We start from the raw sequence: 24,883 nt of genomic DNA on the forward strand, positions 1-24,883 counted from the left end.
CCCGGAGACCCTGCAGCAGCAGCAGGGTTGGGTGCTGTTTGTGGCATGTAAAGTCACATGAGAGCAGCCCAGGAGCTGCTTTCCCTCTAGCCCAGCACATCTGTGCAGTGTGCAAGCCCCACCAAGCATTACAAACAGCAGAAAGAGCATCCCTCTGAACATCCACTGAGCTAAAGAAGATATTTTCTCTCTCCTTCCGCCCTCAGAGGTGATCTGCAGGTTTGGGTTGAGCTTCCAGAGGGGTAGTGCCTACAGAGGTGTTACTGTGCTGGGCACAGTGTCTTCAGGCTGAGCCCTGAAGAACTGTTGCTCCAGCCCCACTCGCTCCAGCCGCAGCACAAGGGCAGTGCTGGCCGCACCCCTGCCTGCAGAACCACCCCCAAATCCCTGTCACACCAGCCAGGCTGCAGAGGAGTATCTGAGGGCAAAGGCTGGGTGGGGAGGAGGTGGTAGAAGAAGTCGCGGCGACTTCTGGGATGCGGTTAAGTAACGGCAACCTGAGGGTGGGCGATGGGGAGGAGTTACCCTATTTTGGGTAGGCTGCTCAAAAGTGCTTGCAGTTGGTGGGGCTGCTCTGATGGGCATCTTTACTGACACACTCACTTGTAGCTGTGGAGCAGAGTCCCAGCCTGGCTGGACCCTTCATTTGGGGAGTGAAGCCAGCTCTTGGGGATGGCGTGGAGCTGGGGTCTCCTGCTTGTGTGACCGCTAAATTCAGCTTTGCTTCCCATGGTGGTGTGGGCAGCAGCATCCTCGGCGCTCAGCCTAATTCTCTGACACCCGGGTTTCGCTGTTCCCCTGCAGGTGGAGGCGGAGGAGCACCAGGATGTGGTGGTCTACGACCAGAGCACACGGGATGTGAGTGGCTTGGCTGCCGACAGCTTCCTCTCCATCCTCCTGGGCAAGCTGGACAGCTGTTTCCACAGCGTCTCCATCCTCACAGGTAGGAGCCCTGGGTTAACACTTCATCTGGCGCTCATGCCCTTGGTCTGGAGTTACAGAGCTGTGGCCATGTGTGTCTATCTGGACGTGCTTTCCTGGCCACCAGTGGCTGTGGTGGCAGAGGGCAGCCTTGCACGTGGACCAAGGAGGCTCGACCCATACTAGCATCCCTGAGACCTCCCCATGCATTTGTTCCTTGCACCGTCCAGCTCCCTGCCTCTGTGCCCACCAGCCAGGGTGAATGAGAGAGGAGGGTACGGAGGGGTCGTGGTGGCGTGGATCCAGCCACCCAAAAGCTGCCTTTCATTCCCCCATCACTGCGCTGCATCAGCCCCGCTGAACGTGCCAAGGGCCAGACCCAGTTCGGGCACTCTGCTACCTCTCGCTGCTGTTAAAGGGAGGGCAGGAGAGGAGAGGAGATCCATGGATGTACTGAGAGGGGGAAGGAGGACAGGGGCAGAGGGTCATCACTGGGTGAGTCAGGGTCTGCTGGAGATGATGCTTTCTGGGCGCAAGCACACAGGCGGGAGGAGACACACGCTGCCCTAATTACAGCCCTTCCGCAGAGCAAAATGGGACACAGGCGACTGATGAATGAAATGCTCCAACCCAGCGGCGAGGAGGAGAAAGAGGCAGCGATCTGCCAAAGGGAGAGTTAAAGCTGCCTTTAATTCCCCATGGCTGGGATGGCCGGGCATCCACCTGGCTGGCTGCCCACCCCCGAGCTTTCTGCCCACAGAGGTGTGGGCAAGCACTGCCCCACACAGCCCCTCAGTCCCACTGAGCTCAGCCAGGCTCCTAGATAGTGCGGGAAGCACAGAGATGGGGACCATCGCTGTTCCCCAAGCCCGTCCTCATCCTGTGGCTATTGAGTACTGCTTTGGGGCTGAGGCAGAGGGTGCCGACCTGTGTCCCCAGGGCATCGCAGGGATGGAGGGAGCAGCTGTCCCTGCAAACCCAGCAGCGTGACAGACCCTGGGAAGGGGTAGTTGTGATGAGGAAGGTGGCACAAGCAAGGGGTATTCAGGGAGCCTTGCCTGTGCAAGACATGGGTAAGTGCTGTTGAACTAGAGCAGCTGCATTGTGATGGGGACCACAGAGCAGAGAAATAGCGGGAATAAACCCCCCAGTTCGAGGGTTTCAAAAGCAAGCAGGGACTACAGAAAATCATGTTAAAGCTAATTCATGTGGCCCGGGTTGCAGGAGCTCTGCTGAGGCCAGTGCTGGAGGATGTGGCTGTGAGCTTGCTATGGCAGTCCCCAGCCTGACCCAGCAGCCGCCCTGCAGCGCCAAGGTCATCGCGGCATAAACAAGGGCACGGCTTGGCACATGGTGCAGGAGAAGGAGAAGGTGGATTCGGTCACATCTGGGAAGGAACTTGCTTAGTCACCGGGATGGGTCAGGAAACAGCCTTCGCGGTATGACCCCGACACCCCCCAACCCACCGCCATGTTCCCAGGGCTGGGCGAGCTGTGCGCTGGCTGCGAACTCCCACCCCCCAAGTCCTCCTGGGGCAGGGACAGGGCTGGGTGAGGTGGCCCCAGAGCCTTCTCCTCCCTGGGAAGGCGAGGGGAGGCTTGGGGGACCCCTGTAGTACCAGTGCACCCCAGCCGCATGCACGGCATGCCCCATGCTGGGTGAGCACCGGTGGCATGCCACCCCCCCGGCCATCAGCATCGCCACCACTGAGCCCCCCACGAGCAAACCTGCACCCCACTTGGGTGCATGCATCCTCCATCTTCAGGGCGGCCATTTCCATCTCCCTGGGCTGCAGGAGCCCAGACCCCCAAGCAAGGGTGCGGCTGTGCTAAGAGCCAAGCAAAGCTTAAACCTTCCTAATTAAAAGCGCTGCAGGGCCACGGCCTGATGGGGAATGCGGGCCGCCAGCGGGTGGAAAAAACAGGAACCGAAATGTAGAACACTGGGTCATGGCGGCGGCGTTTTACATGGAAGTCGTGACTGGAAGCGGCTGCGGAGCGCGTCTGGGGGAGGCTGGGCACGCTTGCCGACACGCACAGCTTCCTCCTGCCTGAGGTGTGGGCAGCAGGGCAGCAGCCGGGTTCTTTTAGAGGCAGCTCTTGGGAGGTCTGAGGGGGAATGTGTGGGCTGGGCCCGATTCTGACCCCTCGCCCTGGTGGGGTTTAACCCCTCGTTCTGTATGACCCAGGCTCAGGCACCTTGTCCTGCCCCAGCCCGTCCTGTGTCCCAGAAGAGGTGCTTGGGTCCTGCCTGGAGGTGGCTTGTGACGCCAGCAGGGAGTCTGGCTGGCGAGGGCTGCCAAAATCTCAGGGTCCTACCCTAAAATCTCAGCCTGTCCCTAAGGGGATGCCAGCACCCCAGGGAACCCCATCCTGAGGGTCTCCAAACCCGTATGCCAGCCCTATGCAGCCTCAAAACCTCCCGAGCCCCTCCGTGCTCCCCAGCTTTCCTTAGCCCCAGCAGATGTGACGCTCATCCATGCCTCAGTGTCCCCATCTCGTGCAAATGCCGTGCTTGGCCATTCTTGCTCACCTCCAACCCCTCGTCCTTCAGACCCTTGAAGCAGCTGGTGGAGGCTGATGGTCAAGGACAGGGGAGCTGGAGGTGGCAAGAGTGGAGGTGGGGACCCCTCAAGGGTTAACAGCCCAGAAGCAGCTATTCCAGTGGGGCTGGGAAGGAGGAATCTGAGTCAATTATTCCCAGTCTTGGAAATCATCGGCTTCTCTTCTTTTTTCCCTTTTTTTTTTTTTTTAATTGTGTAAGTATAAATAGTGCTGCTTGCTGCCCTCCATCCGTGGGAGCAGAAAGCCTGTTGATTTATATGGTTTTCCTGACATCACATGAAGTGGTGGAAAACTGAATGGAGCCAACATTTTTCCTGCATTACGTAATGCCCCATCCCTCCCGGCCCAGCTCTGCTATTCCTGCAGGAGCCTGACTGTTCTTTAACCTTTGTTTACTTCAGCACAAAACCTCACTTTTTTGCTTTTTTTTTTGGTTATTTTTTTCTCTTTTTTTGGCTTTTCTTTTTTTTTTTTCACTTTGCCTTCCCCCCCACCCCCACCGTCTTCTTCCCCTTTGCAAACTCCCGCTTGGTTTTTATTAACAGCCATTATCTGTTTATGAAGCAGCAGCAGCAGCGGTCTGGCTCCGTCACTCCCTGATGGCTCCCGCATGCCAGCTCTTGTATTGGAGCCTGGCCAGAGCCGTAGCATGGTGCTGAGCTGCTGGGTGCTGAGCTTTGCTAGCTCCTCTTCGTTTGTCCAGCTGCAGCAGAGGGTGGGGAGATCTTCCTTCGCTCCCATTCAGTGGCTAGAAGTGACAGGCAAGGGCTTGGGATGCTCGTCCAGATGATGCTCAGGAGCATCATCCCATCCCTACTCCTGGTTCTTGGGCTGAGCGCTGGGCTCCTCTCTCCTGTGCCCAAAGCCATGTGCCAGCCAGAGATGAAACCAGGGTGGCGGTGTGGCCAGCACCGGTGGTCCCCGCAGCCTGGACCGCTGGGGTTGGGACCCCCCTTGCACGGCAGAGGCTCTTTTCGTTGTGGTTTCATGAGCGAGGCGAGCTTTATCATTGCGATATCGCGCGCCAACCTGAAACAGGCCCCTCGCTTGCTTTCTGAACTTGAGTCATGAGCTTTTCATCTGGCTCGGAAGCGCTTGTGAGATCATCTTCAGCTCCCCCCCCCCCTTTGTACCAATTCTTCAAGGAATGTTTAAATTTTCCAGTCCTGTTCTTTCTAAATTTGGAGCGTCTGTTTACTCCCAGGATTCGGAAAGAATGTAACAATATCATCAGCAAGAAATCCCTCCCAGCTCTCCACTCGCCATCCTCCTCCTCCGCGTGCAGGCTGGCCTCAGCAGCGCTGTCCGTGACCCAGGTTCTCTCCAGCCCAGTGGTGCCATGACTAGCCAGCATGGCTGGGGAGAGTTGTAATTGCGTGGTGGCCGTGAGGGGGCTGAGATTTGGGGGATTTCGGGGGAATCTACTAAAGGCAGGTGACTTCGGAGCGGACAAAATGAAGTAGTGAAAAGGGAAAGGGGATTTCCATTGCAGGAGCTGACTTGAGCTGCCCAGGCGGGAGTGGGTTCAGCACTGGCTGGAATTATTTTAGAAACAAGGACTCAGGGACAGCTGATTTTAATTAAAAAAAAAAGAAAAAGTATTACTTTTTTTTTTTTCAAAATAGAGACAGTTCTGAAAGGAGGTTAAACATCAGGGCAGCTGAATGTGACTTTGCGCATCCTTGGCTGAAAATACCGTGCTGCTTTTGTGTGTGCTGTTAGTGTGAGGCCGCATGCCAGCATCACATCTCCCTTGCTGCCTGCTGCTCTTGAAACACATCGGGCTGGGGCTGTTTTAGAGGGAAAGAGAAGATGTTTGAAAAAAGCTGAGCTAGGCAGGTGCAAAAGCAGCGCATAGGCAGGGCAGAGCAGAGGGGACTTGCTTTTAGTCGGAGTCCCGGGAGCTGCAGACAGGGTGTGCATCCGAAAGGCAGCAAAAATCCAAATGAATCTGCAAAACTTGTCATGGCTGATGCTGAAGCTAAAAGCTTAGGAGGATCCAGAACTAGGATTGAGGCATCTTCACAAACCCAATGTAAGAAAAAAAAATCTAAAACTTAAGAAAGAAAATACCCAGAACACCCACACTTCGGTCGTCAGTCAGAAGCTGTCTCATGGGAGTGGGGAAGCAGGACCCCACTGCAGCTGGTTATTTGATGGTCACCTTCCTCATCACCCACTCTGGACAGCATCATGATTTCATCTGATGACTTTGGTGTGTGAGCGTGTCTCCTGGGGACACAGCACGTGCAGGATGCCCTAGCTGGTGGACTTTGTCTTCTGACTCCAGCAGAGCCTTGGCTTGCTACACAAGCCTGAAGATGCACGCGTAGGTCAAGCGTTAGGGCACTTTCAGGTACCCCCAGACTGCAAGGTCTAAGAGCACTTGTGGACTTACTAGCATGAATCCATCAGATGTACCCACAAGTTTTTATTCTAAAGTCTAATTATTACCTCTGAACCTCCTACAAGCACCTCTGCCCACCCATGGACGTCTCCATCTCATAGCATACTGTGATGAACCGGAAGAAACAGATCCTCGGCTGGCAGGAGTGTGGATATGAGTAAGGAGGGTGCAGGGGTGCCATGAGATGGGAAGGAGCGCTCACATGGGACTTGTAGTGTCTTGCTTCTCTCAGATTTGGGAGTTTTGAAGAACCAGCTTTGCAAATAATGTGAACGGGGATCCTGGTTGTTGCTGATCTCCAAACTGCCCACATGATGCTTGGGAACAGAAGAAGGGTAAGAAGTGCCATGGAGGGGGTTATGCCCAGCTTTTGTCAGGCTGTTGGTGGTGGGGCGCAGGGGGATTACCTGCGGTGATGCTTTTCTTTTGACTGTTCAGAGGGATGGAGGTAGGGCGCTATTGCCAGCCTAATGGGAGAGGCACTTTTTTAAAAATCACAGCATTGGCTTGAGCCACTTGAAGTTGGACTTCAAAGGGTAACACCAAGGTTTGTGATTTTTACAGTCTTGGGGATTTAGGTAACTCTCTGAACCTCCCTCCCCCTTGCACAAAACATTGCTGGGTCCATGGCACCGAAGAAGTTACTTTCTTTCCTGCAGCAAAGCCGTCTGGGACCACTTTGGCCAAGGCAGGACTGTGTTTTCTCACCCCCCAGCCCCCATCCAGTGGGTGCTGGCATCCAACCCCAGCCCCCCAGCCTGGTGGTGGTCCCAGGGACTGCTCCCTGTTTCCGCAGCCTAAGGCGTGGCAGTGGGGTAAGGTACCCTCTTCCCACCCTCTGCCACGACCAGGAGATGCTTTGGAGGGTTTCGGCCCCAGCAGGACCAGTGGCTGCATCCCTGGGAGGGGTTAAGCCAGGTCACGTATGTGCGAGCTGATTGTATTCCAGACCTATGCTCTAAACCTCCCTATTTAGCAACACTGTCGTCAGACAACTTGTTTTCCCGATTCTATAATTACCCCGAGGAGCTTCCCCTCCCCCTCCAGCCACGTTTTTAACCATCAGCCCCAGAAAAGGCGAGCGAAAGGGCCAAAGGCAGAGAGGGACGGAGGAGAAGGGGCTTACGGAAGAGCAGCCCTCAGGTTGCCAAGACTTACAAAACCACTGTGTAATTTTGTTTCTCATTTCTGGAAAGCTGACAGGAGGAAGGCAACCTCCCCAGTAAGAGATCCTGATGGGCAGGAGCCGCTGCCCAGTTACGATTTCCTTCCTTTTGAGAAACCTGCCTCCCCTCGCCTGCCTCCCCCTTTCCCCGGGCCCGCGCCACACGCTTGCAAGAGGTTGGCGCTGGCAACTATTGTAAGGTCCTGGCGCTGGGTGGAGAGAAGAACTGCTGGCTGCTGCCCAGCTGGGCTTGTGCCAGGCTATAGGTACTGTTGTGATGGGTATAAAGGTGCTGAACAGGGGCTTTCTGCTCCCTGCTCTTGCAGGTGGGTTGCATGAGTCTCTCCGACCCATTGCAGCAGGTTTTTTGCCGGTGAGCGCTGTGGCGATGAGAGCAAAGCGGGGATAGCAAGGCTGGGCATCGCTCCCCACATGATGCACCTCCATCTCCTAAATAGGGGCTGGAGGCAGGATGGGTGACAGCCTGGCTAGGAGGAGCACCTGGGGAAAGGGGCCAAGGGGCAGCGAGTGATACGTGGGATGTGTCTCTGTGCTATGGATGTTGCCTTTCATCTGTCTACTTGCCAGTGCCCCCCAGCACGAGTTCCCAACCCCTACCCTGGTCCTGGCAAAGGGGTGAAGATGGGGAGGAGGACGCTGCCTGGTGAATGGTGGCTGCGGGTAGCATCTCCATGTGGCTGGACCTCATACTGATGGAGGAAGAGGGTGTCTTTTGCTGAGGGTCAGAGAGACACAGGACACCAGTGAGCCTCCTGCATCAAGAACTGCTTGGTGATGTTGTGCCCAGCTCCCTAGCTGCAGCCCTGAGCTGAAAACTAGGTCCAAATGCGTCCTGAAGGAACCTACGAGGACCAAAATAGCTTGTGCCGAGGGCTGTCGCAAGCCTGAAGGAGTCAGGCAACCAGAGGGCAGCGAGGGAAGGCAAATTCAGGTTTGTGGACCGCTGGGTCAGGGACAGGTTGATGATTGCACCCCCTAATTCACCACGTGCTTCCTGCAGCATCCCCTTTGGCTGGCACAGAGCAGCCAGCTGGCCGCTGCCCCTGCACGACTGGGTAATGTTTTCCACCCCAGCGGAGTCCCAAGCACAACCGACAGAGCCAGTCGCAGCTGAATTGCCCACCAGCGTGGGTAGAGCACCGCTGGCGCAGCAGTGGTGGGAGATGGAGGCGCCTCCATTGCTGGGAGCCATTGGCACTGGCCACCAGCATCATGCAGCCTCCCTTGTAGGGATGGAGGTGGCAAATGTGGGGGACCACAGACTCCCTGGGGAGCTGCTGTGGGAGCCACTTCCCAAGCATAGCTCTTAGGGGAAGGCTGCTCCTCTCTCTTCCAGCCTAGCTGGAGCATGCTTTGAATTTTATCCAGCCTCTGACCCACATCTGATAATAATCAAACCATATTTGTTACAACAACAAGGCTCGTTAGGAGGCTGGCTCCACTTGGGTGGGGGGAAGGGGAGAGCACTTAGTTAATGCCAATGACCTCATCTCATGTGATGTCATTCAAAGGAAAAACACTGAAGTCACTCACATATGGCTCAGCCTGGGGTTTTTCAGCCCATAAAGCTTCAGATTTTCAAAGGCACAATACATGCACCCCCTCCCTGCTCACTCCTCCGCTTGCTATAATCCTGAATGAGTTTCTGGAGGCCTGGGCTCAGACCAATAAACTCGTAAAGAGCTGTGTGGAGATGTATTAAGGAGTCCCGTGAGTGGGAAGTGGGGGACACAAGTAATTCTCTCCCCCAGGACAAGGAAGAAAACACATCAACCCCTAACCTGCTTCAGAAGCCACCGCTGATGGATAGATGCCAGCGGGACCGGGAAAGCCCATTCCTACATATCCCCTCTTGCTGGTCTTCTGCATATGAGAAGGCTTTGGTGGAGGCTGCATCTCCTCCAGACTATGGTCATTCTCCACAGGGACCAGGCAGATAACTCCAGCCGATGAGGCTGTGCGCAGGTGTGAGCAGCCCAGCACCAGCCCCTTTCCCCGCCAGCTGCTGGGGCCCATTTGCCTCCAGCTGTTTGAAACCACTCCAGGATGAGCATCCCTCCTGGGTGATGCTTTCAGTGGAGACATCAAGAGCAAAGATGAAGCTGGTGGTTAGGGACCTGCTGTCTGGTCCTCAGCTCTGTCCTGCAGCAGAGAACCCCAGAGAAGTTATTTAATCTTTTGTGCCTCAGTTTCCCCATTGGGAAATGGAGATCGTGGCATTGCCCTTCCTGGCGCTGGGGTTCAGAGTTAAACATCCCCCAGGGGATGCACGTTGGTCTGGCCAGGAGCAGCTGTGGGGAGGGGGCAGGACGGGGCTGCAGCAGGGAGCGGGGATGGAGAGTGGGTCCACATCCCCCTTTGGGCGCAGGGGCTTGATCACACACTGCCCTGGCTGGTGCTGAAATGAGATGTTGGCATCAGCATCCTCCTTCGAAGTCCCTGTCCCCAAATTAACTCCGCGGGGCCAAATCCGGCGTGGTGCAGCCATTGCTCGCTGCGAGGGCGGGGGAAGCTTTGGGCGGGTGAGAAAATCGCGGTTGCGCCTTTAAGCAGGGAGCAAAGCGTGTGTCGGGCCCGGCGCTGTGCTGCGTGTCTGTGTGCTGAGTAAGGAATGCGGCCGCATGCCTGACCCGTTAGCGATGGGCAGTGCGGCGAGCACGGCGGCGGGAGCATCAGCCGGGTTGGTGCTCACGGGCTGAGCTCATTCGGGCTGGAGCGGGAGCCGCGCACGCAGGGAGCGAGAGAGGAGGAGGAGGAGGAGGAGGAGGAGGGCGGCTGGAGCAAGGGCGCTACGCCGGGCCCCCTCTACCCCGCTCCATTCTTTCTATGCTTTTTATTTTGTCAGCCTGAAGGCTGGAGGTGGGGGAGGCTGGTGGTGCTCTGCCGCGGAGGGGGCTTTTGGGGGGTTTTTAGTATTTGGTTTGCCTGCCAGCTGTTGTTTTGCTAAGGCGAGAGGAGCCCCTGCGAGCCTGGATGCCCCTGGATGTAATGATTGCTCCCTCCGAGGACCAGTTCTGGACAGACATGCGCGAAGGGCAGATGAAGCTGAAAATAAGGGTGCGGAGGATGAAGGAGAGCAGGGACATGAGAGGTTTGTCAGCCGGCCGGCTCCTTTCCTTCCGATGGGGACGGAGGGGGAAGAGGGGGCTGCTCAGAGCCCTGCTTTACCCGGGGGGACGAGATCACCTTTGCCGAGCCGCTGCCGGGGAGCAGAGCGGGATGGCTGGCAATACAAAGAGCTGGCGAGCGGGGAGATGGAGGCGAGCGGAGGGGAGCGATCCCGGGCTCCCAGCCACGGGCGATGTATGGAGGCGCTGGCGGAGGCAGCTGGCCTGGTCCTGCGGGCAGCGGCACGGAGGGGGCAGCTCCTTCGGGCAGGTGAGGGGCTGCCTGAGGCAGGCAGGGACATCCGCGGCGGTACCGGCGTTAGGCAGCTTTCCACCTGGTGCGGGGTCTGGTGAGGCTGCCTGGCCGGGGGGGGAAAACCGCTCCGAGGTCCCCGGGGTGAACCCCTTCTCCATCCAGGCAAGCTTGGCGGAGCAGAGGAGGAGGAGGGAAGGAGGAAGGCTGCGGGAGACAGGGCAGGCTCTGCCGCCAGCATCTCTGTGCCGGTTTGGAGGGGTCACCAAGGCCGCGGGTGTTGGCACCCCGGGCAAAGGGGAGTGTGTGGTAGGCAAGGGATGAGCGAGGTTGGCGAGGTGCGCCAGCAGCAGTCGGCTGAAAGAGCCCTGCACTGCTGCCCGCATCCAGGCAGCTGCCCGGCGGAGCCATTTCGCTTCACTAGCACGGTTGCTGCCTGCCCATCTTTGGGAGGATTTCTTTCAGAAAGGGGGTTTGCAATGTTTCCACCCCCCAGTGCCAGGTAAAGGGCAAGCGGAGGAAGGGTATATTAACTGGAGCACCTTAAAAATATGCCGAGCCTGGAATGACCTAGATTATCGAAGGGTTGAATCAAGAAACTCCCCTTCCATCACCACTTAAAATGGGAGCCTGCTAAAAGTGCTTGACAGGTTTTTGTGGCATGAAGCACATAACCCAGTGATGGTGTCATTAGTAATAAGTCACTCCTGGAAATGACACATTTTTCTTTACTTAGAACGAGTGTGGCTGGTCCAAAGCAGGCACAGTCACCAGAGGAAAATCAAGCCCAGCAGCTTGGGGAGTGTGTCCGTGGTTGTGTGGGTGGAGGGCTTCCTTTCTGCCGCTTTTCCTTTTTTTTTAAGAGCGTTTTCCACGTGCTTGGGAGAACGGGATGGGGGTCTGGGACTAGCCTGTGAGGTCGGGGGGGCTGGCACAGGTTGGGAGGCAGCAGGGTGATGTAGCAGCAGATGGGCAGAGGCTGTTCAGGGTGACCATTGGGGAAACGGGGAATTCACATGAATCCATAATAGGGCTGATTCATCGGCTTTCTCATCCCCACTGCTTGGAAAAAAAAAAAGGAGCCAGCAGTGGGGTGATGAAATTTGGTGCTGAGTGAAGGGAGGGTGAAACCCGGGCTGGAGGAGAGCACAGGGGCTGGGCAGGGGGACACAGTGGGGACAGGGGACTAGGCGAGCACCAGACATCTCTCTCCAATGCAGTGGAAGTAAAAAAGCGTTAGCCAAGAGAGGGCGAGTTGGCCAGGCTGTGGGGAGCACCGGGATTTCACCCGGGTGGGTGGGAAGGGCATGCAAGCAAGCGGGCTGCCCGCATCGGGGCATCACTGGCAGGGCTGGGGAAAAGCAAAGGGGGCCACAGCGCCGAGAAGGGAGCAGTGAGGATGGAGGCAGGGGGGAAACTCAGAAATGTCCGAGGCAATGGGAAGCGCTGACAAAGCCCCAGAGCTTCCTGGAGCACAGTGAGTAAGGGTGGCAATATGCAGTGTTTCATCACGCCGCCCAGCTTAGCTCCCGGCACCAACAGGCTCCCACCCAGCACGAGAGCCAGGGAGATGGCATTTTGCAAAGAGGGATTTTCCCAGCGGCTCTGGGGATTGACATGCAGCGTGCCTGGCCCCTCCGCTTTCCTTCCTTCAGTTCAACCTGCCGCAGAGATGCTCACCCGAATGCTCGGGCTCGCTGCCCTGCCAAGGCTGAGCATGATGCAGGCGAGGGCTGGGGTTGTGCAGGTCACCCCGGCCCTTGTCATCTCCTGCCATACCTCAATTCAACAAGGTGGTTTAACACATGGCATTGGGAACAGTGTGTCCCCAGGGGTCTGGGGTGGTGGGGAGGGGGCATCCAGGCACCATTGTGGCCACGAAGCTGGCACAGCGGTGAGGGAGCCGTGCTGGCGTGGCGGCTGCTCCAGCAGCAGCTGAGGCGCGTGCTCACTTGCATGCCCCGCTGCCCCTCACCACGTGCCGCCCTGGCAGCGGCTCTCAGCCACCTCAGGCATTTTAATGAGGGCTGGGCAGAGCCCAGCCTCTCTCAGCCCCCTCGGCCACTGGGAGCTTTAGGGAGGCAGAGGGTCTCCAGCGCAAGTGCAGGCACAAAACCCACTGGTGGGGCTGCAGGCTGCTGCAAAAGCTCCAGCACCTGCACGGGAAACCGGTCTCTGAGCAGCTCCAGCTGCTGCTCTTTAACACTCAATACAGGAGCAATGTGGGCTATAAACCACCTTTTTAATACCCGCCGTAGGTCTCCTGCCAGCTCCTGGTGTGAGAGCTGGGGGTGAGGAGGTGAGGTGTGGCGGCTGCTGGTCCAGGAGAGCTTACAGCTCCTGCTGTGACTGTTCCCCTCCTTGCTGCCACAGACAGATGGCACAGTGAGGTGACATGTCACCTCTTCTTCCCTGTTTCCTGCTGGGCTGCTTTGGGTTGGATGTGCTCCACCATGCACATGGGAGGCTGGTGAACAGGACACGTCCCTGCTGCTCGGTGTGTCTCTGGGGGGGTATTTAGGAGACTCATGGGGCTGGGTGTGTTCAAGAGGCACATGGCTCTCTCAAAAGAGCAGTTTTGGGGTGAGGCAGGTGCCCTGGGCAGCCCTTTCATGGCTTCTTGCAGTCAGGGGGGTGCAGCATTGAGGCCAGAGCTGTTGGGTCATTTCAAGGGACTCTGAAGGAGGTGAGTCCATGGGGCTGGAGATGAATGGGCAGCCTGCAGCCGTCAGAGCGAGACATGAGAAGGTTTTCAAGCCCTCTCGTTTCCCTGTCTCCACTTTACGCCTCCAGCCTAGGAAGGTGGCATCAGTGCAGGGAGGGATGCAGGGAGCAGCAGGTAGCTGGGCTACGCCTGCTTGATGTGCCCCACACCTCCGTTTTAGCCCCAGCAGCATCTCTCCTAATGACCTGTGCAGATCAATGGATTGTAAATCCTCAAAGCTGGGGCTTACCACCAGGAGAAAAACAATGCCACACCACATCCCTGTCCCTAGCAAGGACTTTGTCACCTTCTGTGTCACCCTCCCTGCACCACCGCTGCTGCCCTGCCTTGGCAGAGAGGGGAGCAGGGCAACTTGCAGATGATGCCTGAGATGTTGTCAGTGTCCCAACCATGAGCTGGATGTGCCCAGAGACCACCTGAAGGTGACAGCCAACGCAGCGGGGGTGTCCCCAGGTGCAGCAGGGTCCCAGCTCGGCAGTCCAAGACATCTCTTCTTCCACCTTCTGATCTCCTTCCATGCCCATCAGCCCAGAACCAGCACTGGGGCTTTTTGTCCATTTTGGTTATAGCCATCTCATGGTCTTATGCAGCTGCTGGTGCAAAGAGAGACTGACAAAGGGGCTTCTCACTGTGCTGCTCAAGGGAAAAGTCGCAGGGCACCCCAATAGTTAGTGCTGGTACCACAGGGGCTTATTCAAAGATGCTACTGGCATCTCCCCTCAGGCTGGTGGATGGGCTTGGGAAGGATTCCCGGGCTGGCCGCCTTCCCTCTGCGGCATCTGTTCTCCCAACAAATCCAGTTTCACTGGGAGGTTGTCATAGATGTTCAGCTGGAAGAAGTGCAGAGAGGAGGGCTTGGCCAAGATGAGGGTGGGGGAGAAGTTGTGGGGTTTTTTCCCCTCCTCTGTTTGCTGCCAGGGCCATTCAGAGCAGGGCTGGGCGCTGGCCCAGAGGGGTCCCTGCAGGGCAGAGCCAGAGGTGGAAGGGAGGGTCAGCACCCCACGAGCGAAGCCCAGGATGGGGTAGGAAACAAGGTTTCAGTTGTTACACTCTTCTGGCACTAACTTGCTTCAACACCCCATGTCTGGGTTTTCCTCTTTCCCCTGTGGGGGGTGACAGCACTCCCCTCCCTCCTGAAGGCTGCATTTCTCTTCAGCCCCACCTTGAGCTGGAAACCGCTAAGGGTATTTATGTCTCTGGGGGTATTGCTGAATGAACTCCCCAAAGCTGGCGAGGATGATTTTCACCCCCCAGCCCTCTCAGAGACGTGCCTGATGCTGGTTCTTGGCTCCTCCTTCCTCCATCTTCAGCAGGAGCAGTGAAGGTGTCCCCACTTCGGGCCTGGTTCCCTGTGCCCAAACATCCCCCCCTCTCCTCCTGGGCCCCACCTCTGCCTCAAGGTAATTGCAGGAGGCTGGAAGAAACTGGGTTTTCCAGGGAATGGTTTTCAGAGCCCTCAGGAGTACTGGAGCCATGAGCATGGGGTTGTGCCATGCAGGGACCAGCTCCTCCCCAGCAAGCCCTCGCCAGGCTCGAGAGGAGCATCAAGAAGAAACCAAAGATCCCCAAGCACCCACTCCACATTATGTACAAATCTTTCCTGAGCTTAATTCCCCACATGCCAGGAGAAACAGCGCTCCCAGCACCAGCACTGCGAATAAAAGAGGAAAGACTAGGAAGAAAAGGAAAAGCTGGGATCCATGGCCCAGGGTATGGAGGGGGGAAAGCCCAGGTATCAGTTGGAGCCCAGCCAGGGACATTCACTGCCTTTGGGATTGTTTGGAAGAGCTGCTTCGCTTTCTAAAAATGAAAGGCATGCTAGAGCAGCCGGCACGGGGTGGGGTGAGCGTCGCTTCGAGGTTGGGATGGCGTCAGGTACCCCCGGCCCCATCTCTAGGGTTTCCCTCAAGCCCCGGCTGCCCTCAGCAGCTGCAAGCATGGGGGAAATGAGGACAGGCGGGATGGGACCGTGCCCGGGCTCCCAGACACAGGGTTGAGGCTTTGCTTGGGACAAGTGGGGCGACCTATGGGCATCATTTCAGGTGCCGGCATCCTCTGGTTGCTGGCCGCGTGCTGGGGTAGGCACTGCAGCCGAGGGTGCTGCTGCCACTCTCTGCAAACATCCCTGCCTGCTTTGCAACCCCCTTTGCCCCTGCCTGGACTTCCCCAGGCAGGGCTGGCAGAGGATCTGCTGCGGGCGAGTGCCGGCAGAGGCGGGCAAGGGGGAGAGAGCGGCGTGCCCCAACCTGCTTTAGCTATGAGATCACCCAATGCTCCCGGCTTTTAAAGAGCGATACGAAGCCATACACGGTCCCAGGCGGCTCTTGACGGGTATGAGAGTGCGAGAGGCTGGGGCCTGGGGACCAGAGCAGGCACCCATCCCCGGGGCTGCACTTTTGTGCCCCTGGCTCCCCAAAAATGTGCTGTGTTCCTTTGGAAAAATTCCCATGTTTTGCATGTGTCCAGGGGTCAAATCTGTGCCCCACTCGATCCCGTGTGCTGCAGGCTTCCCTGGGGGCAGCTGCAGGACACCCTTCCCGCAGGGTTCCTGCTTGAGCATCCCCCAGGCATCAGTGGCGTGTGCTCAAGCGCGGGGTGAAGCAGGGAGGTCTCACGTGTCCACGCAGTGCACTGGCCAGTGATTTACGCTCCTTGGCAATGGGGACGCAGCACAGGGATAAGCAGTAACCAGAGCTTCGCTGCACCTGCGCTGGGCCTCCTGCTTTCGCTCTGATTTAATGTCCCAGTTGAGAGGTGATGTCATTTCAGAGGGAGCCAGAGAAAAGGAAGTGCTAGAGAAGATAAGGTGCTTTAACTCTACCCCTCCCGGCTTGGCTGGTTTGGAAGCTGGGAGCTGTGTTAGCTGCCAGCCAGGCAGGTAAGAGAGGGGAGGAGAGAGGTTGGTTGGAGGACACCTTCCTCTTGGGGCAGTGGGAGCTGACACCAGGAGCTGCTGAGATGGAGGGTGGTGGAGTACCTTGGATGTTCCCAGGTGGTGTGAGCACAATTTTGTGCGCTGATTTGCCTTCTCCATCACCATCACCTCCCAAACATGTGGGGTGGGTTGTCTGCAGCACCAGTCATACCTCGTCAGAGCCTGGGCACCACACCAGCAGCCAGGGAGGTACTCCAGGAGGGTCAGCAGAAATGCTGGCAAAGTGGAGAAGGTAAACTGAGAATGTGCCAAGGCTGCCCTGCTTCCAAAGGGGAGAGAGACTGAGTGGAAAGATCGCTACCAAAGGCTCATTAAAAGGTCTTGTTTAGCTGTGCAGATGGGTCAGGGATTCCCATGGTGCTGAGTCCAGAAACTTGGACTTTCAGAAGAATCTCATGGGGGCATCCTGGTCCCTCTGACAGTCAGAGGTGGTCAAGTCCCAGAGTCGTCTCTGACCTTTGGGTGATGTCAAGCTGCATCTGCTTATTCATATGACTGGGAAAACCTCAAGGGAGACTGGTTGGGCTGATACAACCCAAGGTCCTCTTCATTGCACCAAGCTGCTGCCCAGATGTCCTCAGCTGGAGGGGAGTGAGGTTGGGCCACCACTAGCCAGACCTGGCTCTACCCCGGAGAATGGGATTGGTGAGCAAGAGCAAATCAGGATCACCAGTGGCCTTATGCAACCGCGCAGGATGTGCAACAGCACTGGGGGTTTTCCAGCTCCCCAAGCTGCCCACCACGCAGGAAGGGCAATGCTTGCTGCCCTGCTCAAGTCAGTGCTCTTGCTGCTTGAGTTGGGGACTGGTTTTCAGGCAGGCTCACTGGCAATTAGACCGTGCTTTTGATGGTGCCAGACACCATGACGATAGCTCTAGCTATCAGATGCCACTGACCACGGCCCAAGCTGGGTGTTTTCTCTCAATATTTGGCTTCAAGATGCTCAAGCTGGGTATGACTGCCCAGCAGCCTGGTGCAGTAAATTGGGTGCTGCTTGCTGTCACGTTCAGTAAGGTCAGAACGTGAAAAACAGCAATGGCCTGCAGGTACCAATGTGCCTGTCTGGTCCAACGTGGTGGAAATCATGGGCTCAGTGGGGCTGGCCAGAGGGGGCATCTCTGAGAAACCACAATGTGTGAGTGTAGCTGTTGTGGCAAGGTTTGGGCTGACCTCCCCAACCCAGGGAGCTTTGCACCTCAATGGGCTTGCTTGTCATCATCCTGCCTTGGCAGGTTTTGCTATCAAAAAGTGACCCTGCTTGTCCTCAGAGTAGTAGGCAGCCAAGAAAAGGACTTTCTCTTCCTGTTGTTTGTCTGAATGAAGTTGTGAAGAGCAGGAGGGGGTACAGGATGCCTCACGTGTGCGTTAATATCCATCTGCAGCAGGAAAAATCAGAGCTGCATCTCCATTCTTTTCTCCACGCGTGTGACACAGTCATCACAACGTGTCTACACTGGTTAGCAATGGCTGGTGGCTTTTTACTCCTCGAGGCTCTGTTCTCAGTGTTGCAGGGTTATCACCGCTTTGTCCCCAGCCTAGGCCTTGGGGTGCCAGGTACCGATGGTCTTGGTGTCGCTGCTACGAGCTCAGTGTCCCCATTTTCTCCACAGGAGGCTTTGCGACCTTCTCGTCCTGCTTCCCGGGGCTCTGCGAGGGGAAGCCAGCTGCCATCCTGCCGATGAGCATCTCCCAGCCATGCTTGCCTGTGGCCAACGTCGGCCCCACACGCATCCTGCCACATCTCTACCTGGGCTCCCAGAAAGATGTCCTAAACAAGGTATGACCATGTCGAGGAGACACATCCGCCCTGTCCCATCTGGGACTCTGGTCATGCAGAGGGATGAGGGCATTAAGGACTCTTCTCCTGCCCGTTGGGAGGACCACGCATGGTCAGTCTGACCTTACCAGGAGGCTGAAGCCAGGGAGTGTATAGGTAGAGCCTGGCACAACTGGGGAGGGTGGTTGCAGGATGAGTTGTCCTATATTGATGAGCTTTGGGGTGGTCAAATTCTTCCCAAGTGCCCGTAGCAAACTCAGAGGCAGGAGGAACAAGGCCAGGAAAACACCTGGGCTTGGAGGTGAAGTTACCACAGCTGGAGGCAGATGTGGAACAGGAGCTAGCTTTGCACCCACCTGCCTAGTCAGCCAAGCTGCCAGATAATACCACTTTCACCAACCGTGCGATCCCCTTGGGAGCCAGAGAGTGGGAACAAGCTGGGTTATTTAGCTGCAGCAGCGTGGGGACAGGCAGCTCTGGCCAGGGGCTTGTTCAGGAGGCCCAAAAAAATCAGTGAAATTTTGCTGTGGGGAGAGAGGAGAGAAGAGGGACAGTGCTCTTTTAAAGGTTCTGGAAGGGCTGTGCTGTGATGTCACACCAGGGAAGGAATTTTGTTTAAAGGAAAAATAATGTCGAGAAGAAAGAAAGAGGAATTGCAGTTAAAATGCTGCCGGGTGCCTGCCTACCGCGGGCAGGAGGGAGCCAGCCAGGCGTCCTCGCCTGGGGCAGGCAAGGGGGGAGAGGGACCACGATGCCAGAGGGAGGTTGGAGACAGAAGGGAGGGAGAGAGAAATTATATACAGGGAGTAGAAGGAAATGAAAGAGAAAAATGCCAAGAATGTGAGCCCAGGAGCTGGGCTGGCTCCGCTGAGCTGATGCTGGGCTCTGCAGAGCCTGCTGGGGCGGGCAGGAACTGGCCACTGGAAAGCCAGGGCCGAAATCCTGGTGCGGTCTCCTGAGGAGCCAATGTCAGGCAGGGAAATTGATGGTTTCCTTCCCTCCCGCCTCCTCAGAGGGTTTTGTTCATTTTTTGGAGCTGTGTTTTCTGCCATCCCCACGATGTGGCCAGAAGATGCTCTATTCATAGGCAGCAGAGTGGGATCAAGTGTGGAGGCCGTGCAGGGGTGATGCTTCTCTTCTCCAGCACGTTGCAAAGGAGAGATCCCACATGACAGCTCCACGCACTCCGACGTGTGAAAGGACTCTTTTATCTCCATGTTTTCTCCTCCTGTTTGATTCTCAGTCTTCCCTGGAATAGTGCAGACTAGGCACTGAGACCCAGCAGGTGGCACAGATGTTCCCGCATTTTTTATAAGCAACCTGCCCCCAGTTGTGCAGGTGATACCTAATCTGATGGGACAGGGAAAGAGATGGGGGTCAGATGAGCCATAAATTCCGTGTCAGCACTGCATATAGGTGAAGCTGGCCATAGCCCTGTGAGGGAAGGAATGGAGGTTGGTGTGGTTGCAGCAGTATGCACCCAGCAAGCCAGTTCTCTGATGAGTTCAAACCTGTGTCATCTAAATTGACGCAACCTTCTCAGCTGGTCTCTGCTGTACTACCATCAGCTAGGCCAAGGCAGCAGTGGGAGACCCACAGGAGAAAATATTGCGATGGGAAAAGGCAGGGAGTGCATGGCAAGGCAGATCTTCAGCACTTGGTGCTGGCTGAACTCAGCTGATCATTCGATCACTCCTTTCCCACCAGGACTTGATGACGCAGAATGGGATAAGCTATGTCCTCAACGCCAGCAACTCCTGTCCCAAGCCAGACTTCATCTGTGATAGTCACTTCATGCGCATTCCTGTCAATGACAACTACTGTGAGAAGCTGCTTCCTTGGCTGGACAAGTCCATTGAATTCATTGGTGAGCTTTTGTTACAATGGTTGCAGACCCTCCAGTCCTCAGCCTTCAAAACCTGAACTTGTCTTCTGTCCTCCATGGTCTTAGTCCCAGCAACCCTTGTTCTTTCACACAAAGGGGTTGAGGGTTGGGGAGGGAGGCTAGAGTAATTTTGCTAGCCATCTCTGACCGCGTCAATGCTTTTCTCTCTGTCTCCTCTACCATGCTCCAGACAAGGCCAAGGTGTCCAGCTGCCAGGTGATTGTGCACTGTTTGGCCGGGATCTCCCGGTCGGCCACCATCGCCATCGCCTACATCATGAAGACCATGGGTATGTCGTCAGATGATGCTTACAGGTGAGTTTTCCCCAGAGGGCAGGGAGGGGGTAAGCTGGTATGCTTTGCTCCAGGGAAGGAAAGCAGACTGAGCCCAGAAGGAGAGGGTGGGAGCTCCTTGAAGCTCTGTCTTGCCTTGGCTGAGTCCCAGTGAAACCAAACCAAACCAAACCTCCCTTCGTAAATGCGATGAGGAATGGTTGGGAGCGGTAAAATGGAGGGGGAGGCAGTCCCAGCTCTACCCCTAGGGCATCCCGAGGCCCCATGGTTCCCCAAGACCCCTTTCTTTGGAGGGTCTGGTCAGAAGGTCCTGGACAATACCTCTTCTCCCCAAAGAGGCTGAGAGAGTAGGGGTGACTCGCTGAAGGACCAAGCACCAACTGGGGCTGTCTGTGCCTCTCGGCAGGTTCGTTAAGGACCGTCGCCCGTCCATCTCGCCCAACTTCAACTTCCTGGGCCAGCTCCTGGAGTACGAGAGGAGCCTGAAGCTCCTCAAGGCCCTGAAGTCAAAGGGTGACCGGGGCGAGGGGGACGCCCAGCAGGACCTGGCAGAGGCGGCTGAGGGCAGCCGGCACCCCCCACCACCTACCTCAGAGAAGGCCGAGGAGGTGCCGAGAGGCACCGGCTCGGCATCCCCCCACGGTGACCCCGAGCGGCAAGGCGGGACCCCGAAGGTCCTGTCACCCACCAGCCTGCAGCAGGGGCTCAACGGCTTGCACCTCTCCTCTGAGCGCATCCAGGACACCAACCGCCTGAAACGCTCCTTCTCCCTGGACATCAAGTCCGCCTACTCCCCCGGCCTGCGGCAGGACCCCCCTGGGCCCCCTGGCCCTGGGGACGCCCCCAAACTCTGCAAGCTAGACAGCCCCTCGGGCCCTGGCGGCCTCGGCCCTTTCTCCCCAGGGGCGGACAGCCCCGACCGGCCGAGCGGGCCCGACCTCCTGCTGGAGGCCAAGGTGAGGCAGCGGCGGAAGCACCGGCACCCGGCAGGCTCGCCGGCCCACGGGCTCAGCCTCAACGTTGGCGGGGCCTGCACCGCACGCAAGAGCCCTGGCGCTGAGGACGGGCTGCCACCGCGGCTCGGCCAGCCGGCCGCCGCTCCTGGTGCCGCCACCACCGGCGCCTGGAGTGGGGTGCACCTGGAGTCCCCCAGCACCCCCTCTGGCGAGGCCGGCTGGTACTTTGGCACGGACTCCGGCAGCGCCGGTGGTAGTGGCGGGAGCCTGTTTGCGGGAGCCGGCCCGTATCCACCGCCGTTTGGCTGCGGCGCGGTGGCGGGCAGCTGCGAGATCAGACTGAGGGACAAGGCGCGGGCCGAGCCGCGGGACGGGCGGCACAGCTGGCACGAGGAGGCCGGCGCCGAGAAGCAGTTCAAGCGGAGGAGCTGCCAGATGGAGTTCGAGGAGACCATGTCTGAGGGCAGGGCCCGGGAAGAGCTGGGCAAAATCGGCAAACAGTCCAGCTTTTCGGGCAGCATGGAGATCATTGAGGTGTCCTGACACCCACCCAGGATGCCCGGAGAGTGGGGACAGGGATGGGGGGGGGGGATATTTAAGCTGGGGGGAGAGGGGAGGGGAGGGGGGCGGCGGGGTTGGGGCGGGAGTATTTATACCCATGTGTGCATTTTCGGGAGCGCACGCGCTGAAATCAAAGCGAAGGCAGACGAGGCTTCCCAGAGTCAGGAAACATAACGGTGGATGCTTAGTGTCCTTCCTGCGCCCACCCTGGTCTTTCCCCCCCATCCCCTGGGGGTCCCAGCCCTCAGAGACCCACGCTCGAAATTTGGGCGTAAAATTAGAGCGGGAAGGGGCAGGGGTTGCAATTCTGGCTGCAGGGATGGGGCACAGCGCCTGTAGGGGGGACCACGGCCGTCTCTTCCCTGTGACCTGGTGCACTAAGCATGCTCCTCCTGTTTCTCTGGCTAAGTATCCTAAAAATGCTGCACTGGAGCAGCCCTATACATATATAAATATATATTATATATAATATAAAGAAAAAAAATCGAAAACACACACACAAAGGAAAAGGTAAATGGTTTTACTGCGATTTTTATTGAGACGTAAATAATATTTCAATTTTTTTGTTTTGTTTTTAATTTATTGAAGCTGTTCATTCTGGCAATGATTTGCAGACAATGTGGGGCGGTACTTTCAGCTCTATTTTTACTGTGTATGGTATTTAAATCTGAAATACGAGTTTCTAAGCAATATCTGAGGCCTGTGGCTCCTTCTATAGCTCATGTCGACTACAAAGATTTCCCCCCCTCCTTCCCTCCGGGCACAGCGACAAGGGGACAGGAGACTCTTGTGGGCACTTTTTCTAGAAATGAACAAGTGTACGAGCAAACTGTAAAACCTTCTTACAACACAAACTGAGCCAGAAAACTCTCTTCTGGAAGCTGCTGCTGCTTCTTCATTCCTTCGTCTCTGTTTGCTTCTCCTCGTCCCCATTCCGGCCATCACCCCTGACCTGGCCATCATCCCATCCCAGCCATTGTCCCCATCCTGGTTGTCACTCTCTCCCAGCCATGTGCCCCTCCCCTCCCCTGGGCTGCCCATCCTCACTGGAGAGGGCAAGGAGGGAGTCACCCGAAGCAGAGGGAAGGGTGCCGGGTGTCACCTCCAGCTGTGTGGGGAAGGGGAAGGCATCAGAGGCTGCTGCAGCGAAGGCAGGGAGGGGAGGCTGGTGGTAGTTGGGATTTCTTGTCAGGGGGGTGCCTTGCCTGCCCACCCCAGCCCTTTGGCTCTCCCTTGCCTCAGCCACCTTGCTTGGGAGGTATGGGCATCGTTTTCCCTTTGGGGGTGGTGGTTTTTCAGGCTTCCCCCATCCTTTGCTTCTCATCTGAGAAACTCATGGGGAGCATATTTGCAGGTGCTGGGACTTCCCCAGCCCTGTTCCCCTCCAGGCCGGCTTCCCTCTTTCCAGCGGGTATAAGCCGGCCAGACATGAAGCTCTGCAAGCGCACAGGGGGCACAACTGATGTATTTTCGGAAGCGTTTGGCTGCTTCCCCTCGTGTCAGTGGGGAGCCAAGCTCTTGCCCTCAAACCCCAACACCAGGCTTGCTGAGAAGCTGCTTTCTGGAGCTGTAGGCACTGAACTGCCTCCGCTGCAAAGCACATCTCTTCCTGTGGCTGTCTTTGCTTTCTCCCTTGTCTTGCGCTAGTTTGCAAAGCTAATACCTCAGGGGTCTCCGTTTGTGCATGTCTGTGTCCTGTGTCATCCTCGGAGTGATGTTTTTTCTTTTCTGGGTCCACATGATTTCTCTCTCTTTCCCTTGCTCCTCCTCTCGTCGTTCGTTTCTATCTTTAAATCAAACTACACGTGACAAAACCAAATGATCTCAGGTTTAAAACTGAACACAAAGCAGAGGTGTGCAAGGTGGGGCTGCAATCGTGTGAGGAGGGACTGCTCGCTTCAGCTGGTTGCTTCCCAAACACCTCTGTGTCCACAGTCAAAGCAAGTCTCCCCAGGGGCTCCTTGTTCTCTTCAGGCCAGCTTTAGTTTTTCTGGTGTTCTATGGGGCCAGTTGGTGAGATGCTGGGGACCCCCAGGTGCTCCTGCCTGGTTCCCCAAGATGTGGTGGGAAGGGACAGGGGTGGCTGGAGAGCCAGGGACCACCTGCCTCTCTCCCCACATGAGGGCGAGAGATCTCATAGTCATCCCTTGAAAGCCCAGTGCCATCCATCAGTGTGTCCAGCAACCACCTCAAACCAGCTCAGTGTTGCCAACCTGAACATTTCTCCCTTCTGGCCATGAAAGAACGATTGCACTATTTTCTAAGCTCCCTTTTTAGATTCCAGCAAGCATTTGGGTGCATCCCATGAGGATGGACACGGCTACCGCTCAGGAGCTGCACTTACAGCAGGGTCTCCTAAGTGGGCATCAATGTCAAGTCCAAGGAGAGAGGGTAAAAGGCTTCGTCCTCTCTCCAGTAAGCCCAGGGTTAGTGTTGCCTGCCTCCTGCCCAAGCAGTGCTGCTGGTCCTCCTTCCCCTCCTGTTGCCCTCAGCAGTGCTGTCTCTTCCCAAGCATGCCAGGGGTCATCGCCTACTGACCTCTGCTCCGTGTCACTCAGTTCCTGCCCATCCCGTAGTCCTCCAGGGTTGGTGCCAGCATGGATCAACTGAGCTCAGGTCAAGCAAGTTGCTGGCAGGAGCTGGTTAGGTGTAGCTTTGGGCAATGGAGAGGTGGCTAGATGACTTCCCAAGGGATTTAATAAAAAGAGGACAACAGGTTGGCGCAGCCAGGTGGGGAGATGAGACTGGGTGCTAGCGAGCTCTCATGTAACTCATCCCGTTAGCTGGCATGGTGTGTTATGAACACAAAAAAGCAGCTGAAGTAAGTCAGGAAGGAGAGGGCACGTGTTGTAACTGAGACTCTGAATGTCTGCAAAGAGGCAGATACGTGGTTTGCTTTTTGTCATCTCCATTCTGCCATCCCTTGGATGCTCTTCAGCCATGCTTGAGGCTTTAGGCACTGTGGTCTCCTCTCTTCTCTGAAACCAGAGCAGAGAGATGAAGATTTTAAGATTAGTAGATCATAACTGCCAGGAGACACTCATGACCCACCTCTGCAGCCTTATTTTGATGTACTTTGTAGTCTTCTGATGTACTTCCCCTTTATGTTGAGCATGTGCACTAGAAGCCCTCTGGTGCAATATTTTAAGGCTACATCCAGCAAATATGCCTTGATGGAGCAGCCCTGGCTGAGTGTCTCCTGACAGTGCTGACCCAAAGCCATCAGGGTCACCAAGTGGCTTGCAATTAACTTGAAATGATTTTTTTAAATTGGACTCTGTCTAATAGACCACTTTGTCCATGAATCAGCAGC

At 56.6% G+C, this 24,883-nt stretch overlaps 1 protein-coding gene across 6 annotated transcripts in view; it reads left to right on the plus strand.

Moving 5' to 3' along the window:
* DUSP8 (dual specificity phosphatase 8) overlaps positions 1-21,607 on the plus strand; it is a 42,003-nt gene extending 20,396 nt beyond the window's left edge. For 3 of the 6 annotated variants that reach the window (XM_068398280.1, XM_068398283.1, XM_068398282.1), the window contains exons 3-7: positions 805-943; positions 17,709-17,875; positions 19,583-19,742; positions 19,951-20,074; positions 20,460-21,607. In XM_068398280.1, the coding sequence (XP_068254381.1) occupies positions 805-943; positions 17,709-17,875; positions 19,583-19,742; positions 19,951-20,074; positions 20,460-21,552 (1,683 nt within the window). In that variant the 3' untranslated portion in view covers positions 21,553-21,607. Of the gene's footprint in view, positions 1-804; positions 944-9,711; positions 10,170-10,196; positions 10,457-17,708; positions 17,876-19,582; positions 19,743-19,950; positions 20,075-20,459 lie in introns of those variants that run through there. The other 3 variants (XM_068398286.1, XM_068398285.1, XM_068398284.1) reach the window with 3 other exon arrangements.
* Positions 21,608-24,883: the final 3,276 nt, after the last annotated feature.

Source organism: Nyctibius grandis, chromosome 4 (genome assembly GCF_013368605.1).
Source record: "Nyctibius grandis isolate bNycGra1 chromosome 4, bNycGra1.pri, whole genome shotgun sequence".
In the NCBI taxonomy this organism is placed as follows: domain Eukaryota; kingdom Metazoa; phylum Chordata; class Aves; order Nyctibiiformes; family Nyctibiidae; genus Nyctibius; species Nyctibius grandis.